This window comes from Vicia villosa, linkage group LG3, assembly GCF_029867415.1.
Source record: "Vicia villosa cultivar HV-30 ecotype Madison, WI linkage group LG3, Vvil1.0, whole genome shotgun sequence".
In the NCBI taxonomy this organism is placed as follows: domain Eukaryota; kingdom Viridiplantae; phylum Streptophyta; class Magnoliopsida; order Fabales; family Fabaceae; genus Vicia; species Vicia villosa.
This window is the reverse complement of record NC_081182.1, coordinates 190,720,034-190,744,181: the sequence shown is the minus strand read 5'-3', so window position 1 is coordinate 190,744,181 and position 24,148 is coordinate 190,720,034. Positions and strand designations below refer to the sequence as shown.

General features: G+C 36.6%; 1 protein-coding gene and 1 pseudogene across 1 annotated transcript; both read left to right on the top strand.

The window, feature by feature from the left end:
- The first annotated feature begins 8,401 nt into the window (after positions 1-8,401).
- On the top strand, positions 8,402-9,940 carry LOC131659590 (uncharacterized; annotated as a pseudogene).
- A 9,146-nt stretch (positions 9,941-19,086) lies between these two features.
- LOC131659589 (uncharacterized) lies at positions 19,087-20,615 on the top strand. Its single transcript, XM_058928762.1, has 3 exons — positions 19,087-19,187; positions 19,236-19,918; positions 20,038-20,615. Exons 1-3 carry the CDS (start codon positions 19,087-19,089, stop codon positions 20,613-20,615), a joined length of 1,362 nt encoding a protein of 453 aa, XP_058784745.1.
- The last annotated feature ends 3,533 nt before the right edge of the window (positions 20,616-24,148 follow it).

Here is a 24,148-nt window from a genome sequence, read left to right as displayed (position 1 = left end):
CTCATACATGAGAACTTCTCATCTTCTCATTCTGGGCATAAATCCATACTGATGTTCTTCAGAATGAACTTAAACCTATCTTCAGCCAGGGGTTTTGTAAAGATATCAGCCCATTGATGGTCTGTATCAACAAAGTTTAAAGATATGACACCCTTCTGAACATAGTCCCTTATGAAATGATGTTTAATCTCAATATGTTTAGCTTTTGAATGAAGAATAGGATTCTTAGATAAACATATAGCAGAAGTATTATCACAGAATATAGGAATGTTACTCTCAAATATCTGATAATCTTCTAACTGACTCTTCATCCAGAGCATCTGTGTACTACAACCAGCAGCAGCTACATATTCTGCCTCTGTGGTTGATAGAGCAATAGTTGCTTGCTTCTTGCTGTACCAGGAGATCAAATGACTTCCAAGAAATTGGCAACTTCCTGAAGTACTTTTTCTTTCAATTCTATCTCCAGCATAGTCAGCATCGCAGAATCCTACTAAGTTGTATTCTTTAGATTTTCTGTAAACTAAGCCAACATTAGTAGTACCTTTCAGATACCTTAGAATTCTCTTAACAGCAGTTAAATGAGATTCTCTAGGATCTGATTGGAATCTAGCACACAAACAAACACTGAACAGAATGTCAGGTCTAGAAGCAGTCAGATATAGAAGAGATCCAATCATACCTCTGTATAACTTCTGATCTACCTTCTTACTTACCTCATCCTTACCTAGGATGCATGTTGGATGCATAGGAGTTTTGGCTTCTTTGCAGTCCAGAAGATTAAACTTCTTTAGAAGTTCCTTCACATACTTGGTTTGGTGAACATATGTTCCTTCTGATGTTTGATTTATTTGTATTCCAAGGAAATACTTGAGTTCTCCCATCATGCTCATTTCAAACTCAGCCTGCATAGACTCAGCAAACTCCTTTCCAAGTGTAGCATTAGATGTTCCAAAAATAATATCATCTACATATATTTGACAAATTAAAATATCCTTTTCAAAGGTTTTACAAAAGAGAGTAGTGTCCACTTTTCCTCTAGTGAAACCATTATCTAGAAGGAAAGAACTTAAGCGTTCATACCAAGCTCTGGGAGCTTGCTTCAATCCATATAATGATTTCTTTAGTTTAAACACATGATTCGGAGACATAGAGTCTTCAAAACCAGGAGGTTGATGGACATAAACTTCTTCATCTATATAACCATTTAAGAAGGCACTCTTAACATCCATTTGATAGAGAGTGATGTTATGTTGAGTGGCAAAAGAAATTAATAGACGAATAGATTCTAACCTGGCCACTGGTGCAAAGGTTTCTGTATAATCAATCCCTTCTTGCTGACTATAACCCTGAGCCACCAGTCTGGCTTTGTTTCTTACCACTTCACCTTTCTCACTGAGCTTGTTTCTGAAGACCCATTTTGTACCAATTATATTGAATCCATCTGGACTAGGAACAAGATCCCAAACATCATTCCTTGTAAACTGATTCAGTTCTTCTTGCATAGCAATTATCCAGTCTGGATCTTCTAGAGCATGATCAACAGAAGTTGGCTCGATCAAAGATACAAGACCTAATTGACAGTCTGCATTGTTCTTAAGGAATGCTCTTGTTCTGATTGGATCATCCTTCTTTCCAAGAATGACATCTTCTGAATGACCAGAGATGAGTCTGGATGATCTTCTGACAGATGGTTCTTCAGAAATACTTAGATCCTCCAGAGAAGCTGATACTTGATCTTCTGGTTCTTTGCTTCTGAGGAGCTCTGCTTCTGATGCGTTGCTTCTTGGCTCAACAACTTCTGATATATCAATATCACAATCTGCAAAATTATCAAACTGCTTTGGTTTTTCAGAACCAAGCTTATCATCAAACCTGATATTGATTGATTCTTCTACAACCAATGTTTCAGTATTGTATACTCTGTAGCCTTTTGAGCGTTCAGAATATCCAAGAAGGAAACACTTTTGAGCTTTGGAATCAAACTTACCAAGATGATCTTTAGTGTTCAGAATAAAGCATACACATCCAAAAGGATGGAAATATGAAATGTTGGGCTTTCTATTCTTCCACAATTCATAAGGAGTCTTATTTAGAATAGGTCTGATAGAGATTCTATTCTGAATATAGCATGCAGTGTTTATTGCTTCCGCCCAGAAATGCTTAGCCATATTGGTTTCATTGATCATGGTTCTGGCCATTTCTTGCAGAGTCCTATTCTTTCGTTCTACAACCCCATTTTGCTGTGGAGTTCTAGGACAAGAGAAATCATGGGCAATACCATTCTCTTTGAAGAATTCTTCAAAGGATCCGTTCTCAAATTCACCACCATGATCACTTCTGACCTTTATGATTTTACACTCTTTTTCAGATTGAATCTGAATGCAGAAATCAAAGAACACTGAATGAGTCTCATCCTTGTGTTTTAAGAATTTTACCCAAGTCCAGCGGCTATAATCATCTACGATGACTAATCCATATTTCTTTCCTCTGACAGATGCTGTTTTGACTGGTCCAAACAGATCAATGTGCAAGAGTTCTAATGGCCTTGAGGTAGAAACAACATTCTTAGACTTGAATGCAGGTTTGGAGAACTTGCCCTTCTGACATGCTTCACAAAGAGCATCTGATTTGAATTTCAGATTAGGGAGTCCTCTGACCAGATTCAGTTTGTTAATCTGAGAAATCTTTCTCAAACTAGCATGACCTAATCTTCTGTGCCAGACCCACTGCTCTTCAGAAACAGACATAAGACAGGTCACCTTCTGACTCATAAGATCTTGCAGATCTGTCTTATAAATGTTGTTCTTCCTCTTGCCTGTAAATAGGATTGAGCCATCCTTCTGATTTACAGCCTTGCAAGACTTTTGATTAAAGATTATATCATAACCATTGTCACTCAATTGACTGATAGATAAGAGGTTATGAGTTAATCCTTCTACAAGAAGTACATTAGAAATGGAAGGAGAGTTACCAGACTTTATAGTTCCAGAGCCAATTATCTTGCCCTTCTGATCTCCTCCAAACTTGACTTCTCCTCCAGACTTAAGCACCAGGTCTTGGAACATAGACCTTCTTCCTGTCATGTGTCGCGAGCATCCAGAGTCCAGGTACCATGACATGTTGTGCTTTGTCCTTCTTGCAGCCAAGGATATCTGCAATAGGAATAATCTTATCCTTAGGTACCCACATTTTCTTGGGTCCTTTCTTGTTAGTTCTCCTCAAGTTCTGATTGAACTTGGGTTTAGCATTGTAAGCAATAGGAGGAACAGCATGATAATTTTTAATATGAGTTTCATGATATTTCCTAGGTTGTGTCACATGCTTTTTGGTGTGTGTTGTGTGAAAACTTTGAGCATGTGAAGTGTGCCTAATATCATGAGAGTGGCCATACTTGAACTGATCATACAATGGCTTGTATGTAATTTTCATTTCATCAACAGGTTCAAGTTTGTATGGGGTTTCACCCTCAAAACCAATGCCAACTCTTTTGTTTCCAGATACGGCATATATCATAGAAGCTAGCTAACTTCTGCCAATACTTCTAGATAAGAACTTCCTGAAACTTAAATCATATTCTTTCAGAATATGGTTTAGACTAGGAGTGGATTTTTCTGAATTAGAAGGAGATCCAACATTATTGGATAATTTTAAAAGTTTTTCTTTTAATTCAGAATTCTCCAACTCAAGCTTCTTTGTTTCAAATTCAAATTGCTTTTTCAGCTTTTTGTATTTGAGACTAATCTGAGACTTGAGTTCCAGAAGTTCAGTTAGACCGGAAACTAACTCATCTCTAGTAAGTTCAGAAAATACCTCTTCAGAATATGATTCTGATGTAGATTCTGATCCGTCATCTTCTGTCGCCATCAGCGCACAGTTGGCCTGCTCATCTTCTGAATCATCTTCTGACTCATCCCAGGTTGCCATAAGACCTTTCTTCTTATGAAACTTCTTCTTGGGACTTTCCTTCTGAAGATTTGGACATTCATTCTTGTAGTGTCCAGGCTCATTGCATTCATAGCACATGACCTTCTTCTTGTCAAATCTTCTTTCATCAGAAGATTCTCCATGTTCAAATTTCCTTGAACTTCTGAAGCCTCTGAACTTCCTTTGCTTGGTCTTCCAGAGTTGATTTAGCCTTCTGGAGATCATGGACAGTTCATCTTCTTCTTCAGATTCTGATTCTTCAGGATCTTCTTCTTTGGCCTGAAAAGCGTTAGTGCATTTCTTGATATTAGATTTTAATGCAATAGACTTACCTTTCTTTTGAGGCTCATTTGCGTCCAGCTCTATTTCATGACTTCTCAAGGCGCTGATAAGCTCTTCCAGAGAAACTTCATTCAGATTCTTTGCAATCTTGAATGCAGTCACCATAGGACCCCATCTTCTGGGTAAGCTTCTGATGATCTTCTTCACATGATCAGCCTTGGTGTATCCTTTGTCAAGAACTCTCAATCCAGCAGTCAGAGTTTGAAATCTCGAAAACATCTTTTCAATGTCTTCATCATCCTCCATCTTGAAGGCTTCATACTTCTGGATTAAGGCAAGAGCTTTTGTCTCCTTGACTTGAGCATTTCCTTCATGAGTCATTTTCAAGGACTCATATATGTCATAGGCCGTTTCCCTGTTAGATATCTTCTCATACTCAGCATGAGAGATAGCATTCAGCAAAACAGTTCTGCATTTATGATGATTCCTGAAAAGCTTCTTTTGATCATCATTCATTTCTTGCCTTGACAGCTTCACGCCACTGGCATTTACTGGATGTTTGTAACCATCCATTAGAAGATCCCATAGATCACCATCTAGACCCAGAAAGTAGCTTTCCAGTTTATCTTTCCAGTATTCAAAGTTTTCACCATCAAATACCGGCGGTCTAGTATAACCATTGTTACCGTTGTATTGCTCAGCAGAGCCAGATGTAGATGCAGGTGTAGATGTAGACTTTTCACTTTCATCAACCATCTTTTAAATGAAGCGTTTTTCTCTTCCTGAATCTTTTCTAAACACGGTTAAGTGCTTGCACCTTAGAACCGGCGCTCTGATGCCAATTGAAGGATAGAAAAACACTTAGAAAGGGGGGGATTGAATAAGTGTGACTTTAAATCTTGGACGATAAAAATAAATTGCACAATTATTTTTATCCTGGTTCGCTGTTAACGAAGCTACTCCAGTCCACCCCCGCAGAGATGATTTACCTCAACTGAGGATTTAATCCACTAATCGCACGGATTACAATGGTTTTCCACTTAGTCCGCAACTAAGTCTTCCAGAGTCTTCTGATCACACACTGATCACTCCAGGAATAACTGCTTAGATACCCTCTAAGACTTTTCTAGAGTCTACTGATCAACACGATCACTCTAGGCTTAGTTCACTCCTAAGACTTCCCTAGAGTATTCTGATCAACACGATCACTCTAGTTACAAACTGCTCAGCCAACTGCTAAGACTTCCTAGAGTATACTGATCACACTGATCACTCTAGTTCCTTACAACTTAATGTAATTCTAAGAGTATTACAAATGCTTCTTAAAAGCGATAATCACAACTGTGATATTTCTCTTAACGTTTAAGCTTAATCTCACTAAAATATTACAACAGCAATGTAGTGAGTTGATGAAGATGAAGATTCTGAGTTTTGATTGAACAGCGTTTCAGCAAGTTTGATATAAGTTGTTTTGGTGCAGAATCGTTAACCTTGCTTCTCATCAGAACTTCATATTTATAGGCGTTGAGAAGATGACCGTTGAATGCATTTAATGCTTTGCGTGTTCCGTACAGCATTGCACTTAATGTTATACGCTTTTGTCAACTACCTCGAGCCTTGTTCACGCTGTGTCTACTGACGTAGCCTTTAGTAGCTTTTAACGTTCCTTTTGTCAGTCAGCGTAGTCTGCCACCTGTACTTCCTTCTGATCTGATGTTTGTGAATACGACGTTTGAATATCATCAGAGTCAAAACAGCTTGGTGCATAGCATCTTCTGATCTTCTGACCTTGAAGTGCTTCTGAGCGTGATACCATCTTCTGATCTTCAGTGCTTCTGATCTCATGTTCTTCTGATGCTTCCATAGACCCATGTTCTGATTCTGCTTCGACCATCTTCTGATGTCTTGCCAGACCATGTTCTGATGTTGCATGCTGAACCATTTGAGATACAACTTCTGAGCGCTGAATTATGCGTACTCTTTATATATATTTCCTGAAAGGGAAATTGCATTGGATTAGAGTACCATATTATCTTAAGCAAAATTCATATTATTGTTATCATCAAAACTAAGATAATTGATAAGAACAAATCTTGTTCTAACACTTAACTTGTGCAGAAAGTTTCCTATACCAACGAATACGCAAGAAACTGCCATGCAAACTCAGACCTCAAACGCAAACCAACAGCTTGGGTAGATTATTTGATCATATCATTAAATTACCCTTCAAAGCACCTATATATTTGTAATTTTGATCTTACTAATCTTTGAAAATTGATAGGGCTTCAACATTCCATAAACCTGGCAGGGGTAGGCCTAGGAAAAAATCCACTCCTCCTACCCACCCTATGAATCAGAATACAGAGATCTCCAACCAAACAATTAACTTGCAACAGTCTATACCAACTGAAGTATGCAGACCAAGGTACGAAACATGACATTCTAACCATTGCTTTGACAATTTATTTCAATGCGATTCTCTAATGTGCGACATGAATATTTCACTCCCATAGCGAAGTCGTTGCACCATATGTCCCTGGGCTTCAAGTACCGCAAAATAGGGGCAGTCTTGGTGCTGACGAGTATACGCCGGTCTCAACACCGACACATGGTCCCAAAATTCGGATGACGCCGACATGTCCAGTTTTTACACCTACAGCCAATTTGGATTTTAATAGCGACTCGGACTCGGACAATGACACCGTATATTTGGTTGAAATTCATAACTGTCTCAACAACCCTTTTTGGGAGTACACTATATTATTGGTTGAAATTCATAACTGTCTCGACAACCCTTTTTGCAAGTACACTATATTATTGGTTGAAAATTCATAACTATCTCTGCCACCTTTTTTTCCCATTATGTTGCAACTATACCCACACATGTCATTATTTTCCTTTACTCAGATTAAATTTTCTTTAACATAACATTACAGCATATCAATCCGAGGATGAGTTATTCTCGGAAGACGAAAATTATGATGCACCTTTCACAATTCATGATAATGCTGCCGGCCACTCTGAAGGTATAAATTCTTAAACACATCCAGCATACAGTACTTCAGTTATGTTTAAATATTCCATTTCTTCTATAATATTGATATATTCAATGCTTTTGTAGAATATTACGATATCGGATCCCCTCTTATTGAATGCCGTTATTGTAAAGCGATGATGTGGTATTAAGAGAGAATGAATAAAAGTTCTCATTCCGCCAACCCGAAGTTTATGATGTGTTGTGGGAACGGGAAAGTTGAACTCCCACTTCTTAGAGAGCCTCCAGAAACCCTTGCAAAACTTTTGTTTGATCACGATAGTTTGGTTAGCCGCAAGTTCCAACAACAGATCCGAGTATACAACATGATGTTTGCATTCACGTCACTGGGGGCAAAGGTTGACAATCGATTTAACAATGGACGTGGGCCTCCAACAATAAGGATACAAGGTCAAACATGTCACCGAATAGGAAGTTTGTTGCCTCCGCAAGGTCAAAAACCTAAGTTTGCTCAGTTATATATTTATGACACCAAAAATGAAGTTGAAAATCGAATGCATGGACTAAGGTTATTTCTTGAAACCCATCCCTATGAATGTGCCATATATATTTCTCCTTTGTCAATATTGTTATTATTTTAATATCTTTTGAATTAATATTCATTTTTTCTCCATATCAAGGAACAAAGAAGATTTTGATCCGGAAGTTGTCAGTCGATTAGCAAGCATGCTGTATGAATTCAATCCTCATGCTAAAAGTTTTCAAATGGCAAAACAATGGTTAAATAATGGGGAAACTCCAAATTTAAAGCTCCGGCTCATTTCCAACCGATCCACCGATGGCAGGGTCTATAATCAACCAACTGTGTCTGAAGTGGCTGCTTTGGTTGTTGGTGATATTGACACGGCGGAAATGAGGGATATCATAATGCATACAAAGGGAGGAAGACTTCAAAGAATCAACGAGCTGCATGCCGCTTACATGGCTTACCAGTATCCTTTGATATTTCCTTATGGTGAGGACGGTTATAGACCTGATGTTGCACATAGAGACTTGCCCGTCAACGAAAATAGCATAAGAAATAGGCTCACAATATGCGAATGGCTTGCTTTCCGCATTCAAACAAGGTTATCTAAAGCTAAGACTTTGTTATCTTCGAGAAGGTTGTTCCAACAATTCCTGGTCGATGGTTACACAATGTTAGAATCCGAGAAACTAGAATGGCTACGTAAAAATCAACCAAAGCTGCGAGTGTCCAAGTACAACTCTTTGGAAAAAGAGGGAGATCAAAGTCAAGCTCCAGGAATAAGCATAGGTAAACGAGTTGTCTTGCCTTCTTCCTTTGTTGGCGGCCGTAGGTTTATGGATCAATTGTACTATGATGGGATGGCTATATGCAGTAAAGTTGGATTTCCCGATTTATTTATTACTTTTACATGTAACCCAAATTGGCCGGAGATTCAAAGAGTTCTCGGACCTCTACATTTGAAGCCTCAAGATCACCCGGATGTCATTTCAAGAGTTTTCAAAATCAAATTCGATCAACTCCTTTCAGATTTAACCAAAAAAGGCGTTCTTGGAAAAGTGCTTGCTTGTGAGTTACCTCTTCCCATTTACTTAAACATTTGAATACCATTGCTTTCGTGATTTCTAATTTTGTTTTATTGTTCCCATGCTAGATATGTACACCATTGAGTTCCAAAAGAGAGGATTACCTCATGCCCATATATTGCTGTTTTTGCATCCTTCAAACAAATATCCAACGCCCGATGACATTGACAAGATCATTAGTGCGGAAGTACCCGATCCCAGAAGACACCCTCGATTATACAATTTGGTAAAATCTCACATGGTCCATGGTCCTTGTGGTTTGGCAAATCTCAACTCACCTTGCATGAAGGATAACAAGTGCACCAAGTTTTATCCTAAGAAATTTCAGCCTACGACTATAGTGGATCACGAGGGCTATCCGGTTTATAGGAGAAGAAACAACGGACACACAATTGAAAAGAACGACATCATCTTTCATAGTGGTCATGTGGTTCCTCACAATCCAAGTTTGCTGTTGAAATACGAAGCCCACATCAACATGGAATGGTGCAACCAAAGTACTTCCATCAAATACCTTTTCAAATACATTAACAAAGGTTCAGATTGTATTTCTGCAATCATACAAGGTCAGGACAAAAACAACGTTGACGAGATCAAGCAATATTTGGATTGTCGATACATCTCCCCAAGTGAAGCATGTTGGAGGATCTTTTCTTATTCTATACATGGAAGGAAGCCGGCTGTAGAGAGACTATTTTTTCATATGGAAGGTGAAAACTCCGTGTACTACAAAGACTACGAGCAAGTTGGTGATGTTTTACTCAAACCAAGTGTAACCGAGTCAATGTTTACATCTTGGTTTGAGGCAAACAAAACTTACGAGGAAGCAAGATTGCTAACTTATGGTGACTTTGTTTCTAAATTTGTTTATCATAAAGAAGTCGGACTTGGAAGCCAAGGAAAAGAGGATATACCATTGGTCGACTCATTTGGGTTCCTCAAAGCACTGATGAATTGTTTTATTTAAGAATGATGCTCACTGTCACAAAGGGTCCTTTATGCTATAAAGACATTAAGAAAGTTGATGGAAAACAACTTAAAACTTTTAGGGACGCATGCTTTGCGATGAGATTTCTACAAGATGATCAAGAATTTGTCGAGGCGATCAAAGAGGCACATATTTAGGGTTCCGGTCCATTTTTACGCAAGTTATTTGTGACAATGTTGTTATCTTCTTCCATGAACAGACCGGAACATGTATGGAGAAAGACTTGGATGTATTTATCAGATGGCATTCTTTATGAGCAACGCTTAATCACAAGAAACCAAGGTATTTTCTTTTTACTCTCACTATTGTATTTGTTTAGATATATCGCTCCCTTCATGCATTTAACTATTTAGCTGCATAATACTGTTTTCACTTTACAAATAACATGCTTCCAATATATTTGAACCATAAGATCCAAGTTATTGCATTAACTTAGAGTAAACCGTGGGGAATACCGACATATAATAATTAAAATACCTTGCCTATTTAAACATATATATGTCATGATGATTTTATCATTTACAACCTATGTACTACATGCTGGGAACTCCAAATCAGTATAAATTACCATGTAAGAAGTTTTTGTTTTTTTTTCTATGAGAAGCTTCCTAACTGATGGATTACAATATATGGTATGTAGAATGGAGACTATAATGTACAAAAATTGACTCAAACCGTGTCTAATATTTTTTAACAGTATCATATTAGAAAAGATTTCGCTACCAGCTTGCATGTGCAATATAAGAAACATGGAAAGAGGACTATGGAAACTATAGCATATTACGTTTTTTATCTCTTCATGACCAAAACTGATACCCTGCCTATCAACCATTGTAACTATCATTATTACAAAGGTCAAAGTAATATATAGTTCTCATTTCTATCATGCATAACATTTTATTATTACCAATTATGTCGTAGGTCTAACAATGAGCGATGCCGAGCTAAAAGAAAGGACACTTATGGCCATTGAGATGTAAATGCAAGCTTCTCAAGTATAGTGTGTTTTGATGAAGACAATATGGACATCAAGCTTTTATAAAGGATGTGCAAAAAGAATTTCAAGTATCAAGCAAAAATACATCTTTTCAAAGTCTTGAAGAATTTGTGAAGATTCAAGGATCAAGCTAAAATGTCAAAGGTATAAACAATACTCACTTTGACATATAATTGTTCACAAATATATTTCCATGCATATCATAAACATACTACAAAGTGTCATCCTTCAAAAGTTCATTTAAAACCTTTTTCAAAGTTAAAATTCAAAATAAAGGTTTTAGGAACCGGGTTGTCCCTATGGGGGAACCGGTTCCCAGCATTCTCAATTTTCAGCATTCTGTGGTTTACTATGGGGAACCGGGTTGTCCCTATGCAGGAACCGGTTCCCACGTTCAAAATTCAAATTTTCTGCTGTAACGTTCAGCAGGAACCGGGTTGTCCCAGGCAGGAACCGGTTCCTACTGAACCAGTGTGTTTTTTTCATTGCATGATCTTATTCAAACGAATTCTTTTTCATACCACTTGATCATTGCATTGGTTCATGGAAAAATAACCATTCAAAGAGGTGTTTAACACACTATAAATTCTACATATTTCAAAATCATTATTCACCTTCTTCATTAACAATTCATACTCATAAATTTCATTATTTCCAAGTGTCCACAAACCAGAATTTTTATATGAAACTTTCTACACACATTTTCATAGAGAATTCATTCAAAGTTTCATGCATACATTATTGTGAACACTTATATTCAGTTTGAGAATTGTTTATTTGAAGAAGAAGATCAATCCAAGATTGATAGTGCTATACAAACTTCATCTAAATCTCTTGTAAAAATTCAAAGAAAATTATCTCCTTACTATCCAGGATTGTTGGAAGTAAGTGGTGTGTTTGAAGAGGATTGTTCTTCATTCACATTAGTGTTGATTGATCTTAAAGGTGTTAAGAACCTTTGATCACCCTATAGGTTAGATAGTAGGCATAGGCTTGTACAATAATTATAACTATAGTGAAATCTCTTTCGTGTTTGAAAGGGGACTGGAGTACTCTCGGATTGTGAGGGGAACCAGTATATATCGTTGCGTTCTTTACTTTTTCCGCACTTTATTACATTCATCACCATTACCAAAGAAAAGAAAAGAACCTTACAAAACCTTCAAACACTTAACCAAAAATTATTAGAAGTATTCTCATAAAACCGATTAAATTTTTGAAAGCCTAATTCACCCCCCCTCTTAGGCGCAATCTTATACTTACATTTGGCATCAGAGCAAGTTATAGGTAACTTGTTCCTAAAGATCCAGAATGGCTTCCGCAAATCAAAGACCGGTTTTCAAAGATGGTGGCTCTAACAACAAGCCTCCATTGTTTTGTGGTGAATATTTTGACTTTTGGAAAATCCAAATGAAGGCTCATCTAGAAGCACAAGGAGAAGAAGTTTGGGAGGCTGTCCTACAAGGTCCTCATGTTCCTACAACGGTCGTTAATGGTGTTGGATCGGAGAAACCTAAAGCGTCATGGGATGATAATGATAGAAAAAGGGTTCTTGCTGACAAAAAGGCGATCAGTCTTCTTCATGGTGCTCTTAGTATGGATGAATTCTTCCGAATATCAACATGTACAACATCAAAGGAAATTTGGGATACTCTTGTAGAAACTCATGAAGGTACCGCTGAAGTTAAAAGATCAAGGTTGAATACTTTAAGCCAAGAGTACGAACTGTTTAGAATGAAGCCCGGAGAAACTATTCTCGATTTGCAAAAACGATTCGTACATTTGACAAATCACTTGAAGGCACTTGGTAAGACTCTTACTACCGAAGAACTTAATCTTAAAGTGCTCAGATCTTTGACAAGAGAGTGGCAACCAAAAGTGACGGCGATATCCGAAAAGAAGAATTTATCAAAACTTACTTCCGCAACATTATTTGGAAAACTTCAAGAATATGAGACAGAACTTGGAAGATTGGAAAAGCATGAGAACTTAGAGAAGAAATCCAAAGGCATTGCATTAAAAGTAGATTCAATAGAAAGCAAAATGAAAGATGCATCGGATGAAGATGAAAACTTCTTGCTTCTTGTAAAAAGGTTAGGCAAATTTTTTGGTAATAAAAATAATATTGATAATACTAACTATGTCAAAAGAAAGAAATTCTCAAAGCATAAAGATAAAGAAGCATCCACTTCATCACAAGAAGTTACATGCTATGAATGTGGGAAACAAGGACACATAAAGCCGGAATGTCCAAAGCTTTCGAAGAAAAATGTATTCAAAGGCAAAAGGGAGTTCAAAAATAAAAAGGCCTACATAGCATGGGAAGATAATGAAGTAAGTTCCTCATCGGACTCCGATAGTGACGAAAGTGCAAACCTAGCACTAATGGCATCACACCACTCCGACGATGAAGAAGGCGAGGTTAGTTATGATGATTCTCTTTTTGATAATGGTGCGCAAGGTGCAATAGAAGAATTATTAAAAGAATGTAAAATTCTCTATAAAACTATCTCATCTCAAAAGAAAATAATATCATCGTTAGGAGAGAAGGTTAAGATAATTGAAGTAGAACATAAAGATGACAAAGAAAAAATGATTAGTGTTCAAGAAGATAATGTTGCATGCAAGAATTGTGAATCACTTTCCTTCCAAATTGTCCAATTAAAGCGTGTTTTAGAAAGGTATGAAAAAGGGCAAATTGGATTGGAAAATGTTCTTAGCACACAAAGATACTCCAATGATAAGAGCGGACTTGGTTTCTCTAAATTTGATAAATCAACATCCAACAAGACTATCTTTGTCAAGGCTAGTAACCAACCAATTCAAGAGAAAGTAATCAAGCCTAAAGTAATGCAACATTATCCTAAAAGGAAGAACTTTGTTAAGAAGAAATCTTATCCTCCTAGATATAGAAGTAACTTTGAACCTACTTGTTTTTATTGTGGTATTATTGGTCACACACCCAATGCTTGTTATGTAAGGAACTTTAGTGTTCCTAGTGGACATTATGTATGGGTGAAGAAAGGAACTAACTATGATGGACCCAAAGCCATTTGGGTACCTAACAAAACTTAATTTGTTTTGTAGGTATGCTTGAAGACCACTTCAAACCTATGGTATCTAGATAGTGGTTGTTCAAAGCATATGACGGGTGACTTAAACTAACTTTCAGATCTAAAGTTAAAGGCCAAGGGTTTTGTCACTTATGGAGACAACAATAAGGGAAGAATTCTTGGCAAAGGCAAAGTTGGTGCACCACCTTTCACATCCATTGAAGATGTTCTTTATGTTGAAGGACTAAAGCATAATCTTCTAAGCATTAGCCAACTTTGTGACAAAGGTTTCAAGATCAAATTCACTAAGGAAGAATGCTTGATCATCGATGAAGTCACCAATGAGGTAAAACTCAAAGGTACAAGAATTAATAACATTTTTATGATTTCTTTAAATGATTTATCTTTGAAAGTAAAATGTCTTTTGGTAAACAATAATGAATCATGGTTATGGCATAAAAGAGCAGCCCATATTCATATGGATCATTTAAATAAATTAACCAAACATGATCTTGTTATTGGCCTACCTAAGATAAAGTTTGTCAAAGATAAATTATGTGATGCATGTCAAAAGGGAAAGCAAACCAAATCATCTTTCAAACCAAAGAATGTGGTGACTACAACAAGACCACTTCAATTGTTGCATATGGATCTATTTGGTCCATCAAGGACAAGAAGCTTCGGAGGTAATGTATACGCTTTAGTTATTGTTGATGATTATTCTAGATATTCTTGGACTTTGTTTCTTGTGCAGAAAAGTGATGCTTTTAGAGCCTTTAAGAAGTATGCAAAACAAATCCAAAATGAAAAATCATTAAAGATTGTATCCATAAGAAGTGATCATGGTGGAGAGTTTCAAAATACATCGTTTGAAGAATTTTGTGAAGAACATGGTATCTCTCATAATTTTTCAGCACCAAGAACTCCACAGCAAAATGGAGTAGTCGAAAGGAAAAATAGGTTTCTAGTGGAACTTGCAAGAACAATGCTTAGTGATGCAAATCTTCCTAAATATTTTTGGGCAGATGCGGTTAGTACGGCATGTTATGTTGGAAATCGAGTAATCATTAGACCTATCTTAAAGAAGACTCCATATGAACTCTTCAAAGGAAGAAAGCCAAACATTGCTCACTTTCACATTTTTGGATGCAAGTGCTTTGTTCTAAACAATGACAAAGACAATCTTGGTAAGTTTGATGAGAAATCCGACGAAGAGGAAATAGTTGTTTGTGATGATGATGATCCTTTAGATTTACCCCCGGAAGAACCTTCAAATGATACAATTGTGAAAGCACCGGAAAAATCTTCAAATGATATAATTGTGAAGGCACCAGAAGTACAACAAGAAAGTGTTCAACAAGAAAGTGTACAACAAGAATCAAACACCAATGATCTACCAAAAGAATGGAGAACTCATAGAGATCATCCTATTGATAAAGTTATTGGTGATATTAGTCAAGGAGTTGCAACCAGATTAAATCTCAAAGATGCTTGCTTACACATGGCTTTTGTTTCTCAAATTGAACCTTCCAAAGTTGATGAAGCCTTAGGAGACGATCAATGGATAAATGCAATGCAAGAAGAATTAAATCAATTCGAGAGAAATCAAGTTTGGGAACTTGTTCCTAGACCAAGTAACAAACACATCATAGGTACTCGATGGGTGTTTAAGAACAAACTTGATGAGAATGGTATAATTGTTCGAAACAAAGCAAGATTGGTGGCCCAAGGTTACAATCAAGAAGAAGGAATTGACTTTGAAGAAACATTTGCTCCGGTTGCAAGGTTAGAAGCTATTCGTCTTTTACTTGCTTATGCATGTTCTTTAAATTTTCAGCTTTATCAAATGGACGTCAAGAGCGCATTCTTGAATGGCTACATCAATGAAGAAGTCTATGTCAAACAACCCCCCGGATTTGAAGACTTCAAGAATCCTTCACATGTCTTTAAGTTGAGAAAGGCTCTTTATGGATTAAAGCAAGCACCTAGAGCATGGTATGATAGACTTAGCAATTTTTTGTGTGAAAAGGGTTTCGAAAAGGGTAAGGTTGATAAAACTTTGTTCATTAAGAAAATCAAGAGTAACTCTTTATTGGTTCAAGTCTATGTTGATGATATCATTTTTGGATCGACTAACAAAGAAATGTGTGAGGAATTCTCATTGATGATGCAAGGAGAATTCGAGATGTCTATGATGGGAAAGATGAATTACTTTCTTGGACTACAAATTAAGCAACTCAAAAATGGAATCTTTATCAATCAATCCAAATATTGTAAAGAACTATTAAAGAAGTTTGATATGGACAATTGTAAAGCAATGAATACTCCAATGGGCTCCGGTACATATGTTGATCAAGATGAATCCGGTACTCCAATTGATATTACCAAGTATCGAGGTATGATTGGTTCTTTATTGTATTTGACGGCAAGCCGTCCTGACATAATGTTTAGTGTTTGTCTTTGTGCTCGCTTCCAAGCAAATCCAAAGGAATCACATCTTATGGCGGTTAAAAGGATCATGAAGTATCTCAAAGGAACAACCAACGTTGGCTTATGGTATCCTAAAGGTAGTATTTGCAATTTAATTGGTTATTCTGACGCGGATTATGCAGGATGTAAAACTGATCGTAAAAGCACAAGTGGTACTTGTCACATTCTTGGAAATGCATTAGTATCATGGGCTTGTAAAAAGCAAGCATGTGTTGCTCTTAGTACGGCCGAAGCAGAATACATAGCAGCGGGTAGTTGTTGTGCACAAATTCTTTGGCTTAAGCAACAACTTCGTGACTACGGACTTGATCTCGGATGTATTCCTCTTCGATGCGACAATACAAGTGCTATAAATATTACAAAGAATCCGGTCATGCATTCAAGAACCAAACACATAGACATTCGACATCATTTTCTTCGCGATCATGTGCTTAAAGGAGATGTTGAAGTCACTTTTGTAGATACTCATAATCAACTTGCGGATATCTTCACCAAGCCTCTCCCAAAAGAATCGTTTTACAAAATTCGACGAGAGCTTGGAATTTTAGACGAAGGTGATGTTTAAAATTTATTCGTCATTTTCATACATCAAAGGTACACGTTTCTAAATTTTTAAGTTAAAAGTGCTTTATAAAATGTTCATTCATTATGACTTGGTAAATATGTATGATATGTATGCTTTATATTTCATAAAATAAAAGATTTTGGAAATTATGTGCTTTAATTTCTATGTAATGTTTTCTTTCTATTATTCATGTTCTCTAGACAATGTTCCATTTATGTTCGTGATGTTTAGGACTATTTATGTTTGTGTGTTGTAATCGTAAAAAACTACGTTTCATATCGTTTAAATTTATGTTTGTGTTGAATTTATGTTTGTGTTATTTTTCATATACTTTTTCTCTTTTTCCCCATCCTTTTTGATAATAACAAAGGGGGAGAAGAATATGCATGTGTTTTTGTTGTTGTTTTTGTTTCAAAGAAAAATGCAGGCCATTGTTAAAATTATCAAATGAAACTCATCACCATAAATCAAGGAATCATGGATTTAGGGGGAGTCTCTAACATAGGGGGAGCCTTGCAATGTTCAACATAAACACAAAGCACAAAAACAACTTTTTCAAAAACATTTTCAAGACTTGGTTGTCATCATCAAAAAGGGGGAGAATGTAAATGCAAGCTTCTCAAGTATAGTGTGTTTTGATGAAGACAATATGGACATCAAGCTTTTATAAAGGATGTGCAAAAAGAATTTCAAGTATCAAGCAAAAATACATCTTTTCAAAGTCTTGAAGAATTTGTGAAGATTCAAGGATCAAGCTAAAATGTCAAAGGTATAAACAATACTCACTTTGACATATAATTGTTCACAAATATATTTCCATGCATATCATAAACATACTACAAAGTGTCATCCTTCAAAAGTTCATTTAAAACCTTTTTCAAAGTTAAAATTCAAAATAAAGGTTTTAGGAACCGGGTTGTCCCTATGGGGGAACCGGTTCCCAGCATTCTCAATTTTCAGCATTCTGTGGTTTACTATGGGGAACCGGGTTGTCCCTATGCAGGAACCGGTTCCCACGTTCAAAATTCAAATTTTCTGCTGTAACGTTCAGCAGGAACCGGGTTGTCCCAGGCAGGAACCGGTTCCTACTGAACCAGTGTGTTTTTTTCATTGCATGATCTTATTCAAACGAATTCTTTTTCATACCACTTGATCATTGCATTGGTTCATGGAAAAATAACCATTCAAAGAGGTGTTTAACACACTATAAATTCTACATATTTCAAAATCATTATTCACCTTCTTCATTAACAATTCATACTCATAAATTTCATTATTTCCAAGTGTCCACAAACCAGAATTTTTATATGAAACTTTCTACACACATTTTCATAGAGAATTCATTCAAAGTTTCATGCATACATTATTGTGAACACTTATATTCAGTTTGAGAATTGTTTATTTGAAGAAGAAGATCAATCCAAGATTGATAGTGCTATACAAACTTCATCTAAATCTCTTGTAAAAATTCAAAGAAAATTATCTCCTTACTATCCAGGATTGTTGGAAGTAAGTGGTGTGTTTGAAGAGGATTGTTCTTCATTCACATTAGTGTTGATTGATCTTAAAGGTGTTAAGAACCTTTGATCACCCTATAGGTTAGATAGTAGGCATAGGCTTGTACAATAATTCTAACTATAGTGAAATCTCTTTCGTGTTTGAAAGGGGACTGGAGTACTCTCGGATTGTGAGGGGAACCAGTATATATCGTTGCGTTCTTTACTTTTTCCGCACTTTATTACATTCATCACCATTACCAAAGAAAAGAAAAGAACCTTACAAAACCTTCAAACACTTAACCAAAAATTATTAGAAGTATTCTCATAAAACCGATTAAATTTTTGAAAGCCTAATTCACCCCCCCTCTTAGGTGCAATCTTATACTTACATGAGACACTTTTACAAAATAATAATCGGACTCTTAAAGACTTCAAGACAATGTCATATCCAAAAGATTTTGTCGTCTCCTTTACGGGAAATAGGCTACTTTACGATGAACTTCAATATGAGGTTGTTGCTCAAAAACAAATTTTTGATACTTTGTATGCTTCTCTTACAGGTAAGTAGACTCTATTGAATAAAGATTTGAAAGTACATCCATTTTATGTTTTTATTAACACTCTATTTTAATATTCACTATTATACATAGATGAGCAACGAAGCATTTTTGAGGAAATCATGGATGCTGTAGAAAAGCAACAAGGTGGGGTGTTTTTTTTATATGGCTATGGTGGGACTGGTAAGACCTTTATGTGGAACACTTTATCAGCAACACTTAGGTCCAAAAAGAAAATTGTCTTGCCGGTTGCTTCAAGTGGAATTGCAAGTTTGTTGTTACCAGGAGGAAGAACAGCCCATTCTAGATTTAAGATTCCCGTTCCTACTTTAGAGACTTCTATTTGCAACATTGAAAAAAAAGATGATATTGCTGAGCTTCTTAAGTTTACGGATTTAATCATCTGGGATGAGGCTCCTATGGCTAACAAGTTTTGCTTCGAATCTTTGGATAAATCCTTAAAAGATATCATGAGTGGTCCCACACATGCATCTAAAAAAATATTTGGCGGTAAGGTTGTTGTTTTTGGTGGTGACTTCAGACAAATTCTCCCTGTTATACCAAGAGGTACTAGATCTGATATTATCCATGCAACAATTAATGCTTCTTATATTTGGGATCATTGTAAAGTATTGAGACTTACAAAGAACATGAGATTGCAAAGTGGTCCACCTACTACTACAGCTGATGAGATTAGGAGCTTTTCTGAGTGGATTTTAAATATTGGAGATGGGACCATGTGTGAACCTAATGATGGTTATGCTGATATCTGTATTCTAGATGAGTTCATTATTTCAAACTTTACAGATCCTATTCAGGCCATTGTTGAAGATACCTACCCTGATCTCATTCATAATTATCTTGATTCCAATTATCTTCAAAGTCGTGCGATATTAGCTTCAACAATCGAAGTTGTTGATGATATCAACCAATATATCACTAACCTTCTTCCAGGTATTCATATGCCACTTAGTTCATTTCCTAAATGTTAATCATAAATATCTTTTGCACTATGATATAACCTTTTTTCTGTTAACATTATTAACTAATTCTTGGTTTTTTTCATGATGTAGGTGAAGAGAGAGAATACTTTAGTAGTGATTCCATTGATAGATCAGATGTAACTAACTTTGATGCATATGAGCATGTGACACCAGAGTTTTTGAACGCTCTTAAAACCTCGGGATTGCCTAACCATTCAATCAGGTTGAAAGTCGGGGCCACTATTATGTTAATGCGCAACCTAGATCAGTCAGAGGGCTTGTGCAACGGCACACGACTAACTGTAACCAGACTTGCTGCCCATGTCATTGAAGCCAAGATCATTTCTGGAAAAAATATTGGTAACATCTTTTATATTCCTAGAATGTCTTTATCCCCCTCACAATCTCCATGGCCATTTAAGTTGGTGAGACGCCAATTTCCAATTATTGTTTCCTTTGCCATGACTATTAACAAGTCACAGGGCCAGTCACTTGACAATGTGGGATTGTATTTGCCAAAGGAAGTTTTTAGTCATGGGCAATTGTATGTCGCTATCTCAAGAGTCAAATCCAAAAAGGGTTTGAGGATTCTTATTCATGACAAAGAGAAACAACCTATGCTCTCTACCACCAATGTTGTTTTCAAGGAAGTCTTTCATAACATTTAAAAGGTGCGAGGTTACATATTATTTAGTACCAAACATGTATCAACCCTATTTAGCACTATGAATTATTATTCATTTGCAATATAACTGAAATTGTGTTTTTTTCATATCTTTCAGGTTATATTCATTCACTTCATTTTGGAATGTCATGTTGCAACTCGACTTCTTTTTTATAAGCTTTTGTAACACATTTTGTATTTCTCTGGTTATTTATAGAAGCATATTGTTTGGTCAGTACTAAGCTTATAACATTTGGAATTTTACTAGAGCCAACAATATTCATATGGAGGATAATACTTCTTCATTTTCATGACATTAACAAGACTATCAATATATTTTTTGGCAAATTATATCTTTTCATTATAGTCATATTCCATATGTTAATTTCATCCGGAACAACACAACATCACTAAAAAATAACCCGTGCGGCAGCACGGGTCTCTTACTAGTATTAGGTTTATAATACATATTTGATAATATTTTGTTATGTTATTAGAATTGGTGTTGATGGATAATAAAGAATCCTGAATTAATGGTGTCGATTCTCATGTGTGTTGACCCTAATTATGGTTAGGCAATTGCTTTGGGACTTTGACCGGTTCAGAATAATTGGCCTCAAGGTTTGTGAGGAAAAAATTAGTCCGAGAAGTCTTCAAAGTTGTGGTCGACCTATAACAATGATATCTGACCTTGTAGAGAAGTGGAGATATTTCGGTTCAGTTACGAAATCAATGAGGAACAGGTACATTAAATTCTTTCCTATCATTGAAATTTTTCGTTAATATTCTCATATATGGCTTTAGGTTACCAATTTAGGATACGGCGCTTCCTTCTAGTGCATTTTGAGTGCGCTTGAGTTCGTTTACATTTTCTAGGCAAAACCTTGACGTTGATTTGTAAATTCTCATTTTCGTAGATCTAGTTTGTTGGTTGCCTTCATCTATGTATAAGGGTTTTCGATCTTTAAAAATACTTTTCACTACCCTTGAGAATTGGTTTCCCTTTGAAAGTGTTTTTCCTTTTTCTTCTCCAAGAGTATTCATCATGATGATTGTTATTCCATGAACAAAGCATCTACTTTCCCACTTAAACTTTGTTTTCTATCAGATTCTACTTTTCCTAGGTACCCTAATTTTCTTAAACTTTTTCATATCTTCTTTATTATGGCTAATATGAACGATAGTTTCATAATTTTGTCTAGTGATTATGTGAGTGATGACTCATCTCCCTTAGTTTGGGCATAAGTATCTTCTAGTCCAAATCCTTTCCATTTGATCTTTGATCAATCGACCCACGAGGTCTTATCTTTATCTGATGATTCTGACTCTGAGAAGTTCTCTAAAGGTTATTCAAATAAGGGAGCTTCTTCTAACGATCCTGCTCTTGTGTTATCTTCTCTAATAAAGATGCATAAGATGATTGTGTAGTCATTTCTACGCTATCTTCCTCCCAAGTTGTAAGAACTTTGACTTTTCCAGCTTTGTTGACTCCGAAAATGGAGGTTGCCATTCTAAATAGGGAGGATGCCAAATATTACGTTAAAAAAGGCTTATTGAAAGGCATATGGTCAAGACCCTAATGATGTTGATATCAAGGGACATCTAGAATGTACAGTCCGAACAGATGACATTACCTAGCTTAACCCCCATTGAGATCTTTAAGGTTGATGAGATGTACTTGAAAAGGGCTACATTGGTAAATCCGGGCAACATAAGCAAATATATCTGGGAGGATTCATATATAGTGGGAACCCATCCGTTTTAAGTGACCAAGCGGTTGCGAGTGTGGCTAAAATCATGGTCTGGTGGATTAGGGGAAAAGGATATGTAACACCTTCAAAGGTTGTTTTTTTCCTTTTTACAAGTGTTTACTCACCAGTGTAAACATGTGGCTTCCTTTGTTTGAATTTGAAGTGGAAGTAGTGAAGTACCTAAAAGTCATCACTTCCCATATCCATCTGAGCTCTTAGGCTTTCATAAAGGTGTTCTAATTTTGGGTCGAGCATAGGTCGTGGAAACCTTCCTACCACTTATTCTTTAGTCTGTTCACCGTAATACATACTTCCTGGTATAATATCCGAGATCAGGAACTCATCGACATATGCTAGTGCGTTCCCTTATTTTGCCCTTTCTTTGAAGACTGGGGTAAATTTATGGATGCTGGTGAGACCCCACACTCAGGAAGTTCACTCTGCATTCTGCTTTGGCCCTACTGAATCTCCTCACCCTTGTAAGGATAGGTTTTTAAAATACTAGGCTTAACTTAATTTCCATCTTAAGCCTCATTCGTATGGAGTTAAACTGGTCTCTCCTCCTGCTAAAGAGATTATGATGAGGAGGGATTTGGAGTCTCTCTATCGGGGACTTGGCTATGAGGAGGGATTTGGCCCTATAAGAGTATCATTTTCCCAATAGAGGAAGAGGTTCATTGACACATGCGCTATAGTGTGAGTGGTTGGTCGTTAGGAGAGAGAAAAATATTCGGTGAAGGTTGAGTCATCCTTTTTTTAACGTGAGTGTTAATAAGTGCCAAAGTGTAGTTATTTTTGTGTATAGTTTTGCGGCACTTATCTTCTCTTTTCCTCAATTTTGACGCGAGCAATACGGTTGTCTGTTGTGTTGTTGAGGTTGGCTGAGAGATCGTCGCCAAGATGATATAGTAGTTCTCTCTATTTAGGTTAGAAATGACTTAAGGTGTGAGCGATGCTTGATGATATTGATGAGTATTGTAGGTTGAGTATAACTGATCGATAAGTTTAAGTTTGTGAGAAGTAGATTATATGCAATTCTTGATAAGTCTCTTCTCTCTGAAAAATGAATTATTTTTGTGTTGATATTTACTTTTCTATTTTTATGCTTTACCAATTCAATCCAAACTCATAACTGTATAGACGGTTGAATGGCAGTTCGATATCACTAATCTCTGTGGACACGATAATTTCCCGGATAAATATTTCCAAAACTTTTGTTGCTTGCCACTTTACCGCTTCAGCAAGTGTTTGTACTTGCAGATAAAATGAACTCTTTGCAAAAAGGTCTATGTAATTGCCGCTTCTCAAGATGTCAAAACTGGTTCCTCGGCTCGGTTTGTTACTCCTCCTCCTACAACGTCTGGAGCTTCTGTTGCTATTAAGATGTCCTCTAACTCCCATGGAACTGACCAGCCTCTAACTTCCAGTGTTGGTTTAATTATGGAGGATCAGTCTCGGACTCCCTCTACCCCCGACTAAGATGGACCAGGTCAAGCTAAAAGTCCCCTCTTAGAGGAATACCCTCCTAAACAGGCTCGTATGCCTTGGAGTTGTAATGTAGGATCGATTACCCCTCTCCTCAAGTTGTCGGTCATCCTTCCTGCCTAAATTCCTCGTACTCTCTAGGAAGCCACTGCTACAATGTATGAGGAGGATCTAATCTACCTTAAAAGCTTCCTGAGGCATATAAAATGGAATTTTTTTAGGCTACCTTTTACACCTATCAAGCAGCCTCCTTTTTTTTTGGTTGTTGTTGGTTGGGTTGATGTCTTAGCCATGAGCAATC

What these genes read in the sequence shown, in the direction of transcription:
- LOC131659589 (XM_058928762.1), top strand. Translation starts at nt 19,087, where the DNA reads ATGGATGCTGTAGAAAAGCAACAAGGTGGGGTGTTTTTTTTATATGGC. An exon ending in ACTTTATCAGCAACACTTAG is followed by an intron (nt 19,188 to 19,235) that starts GTCCAAAAAGAA and finishes TGGAATTGCAAG; the next exon opens with TTTGTTGTTACCAGGAGGAA. An exon ending in TATCACTAACCTTCTTCCAG is followed by an intron (nt 19,919 to 20,037) that starts GTATTCATATGC and finishes TTCATGATGTAG; the next exon opens with GTGAAGAGAGAGAATACTTT.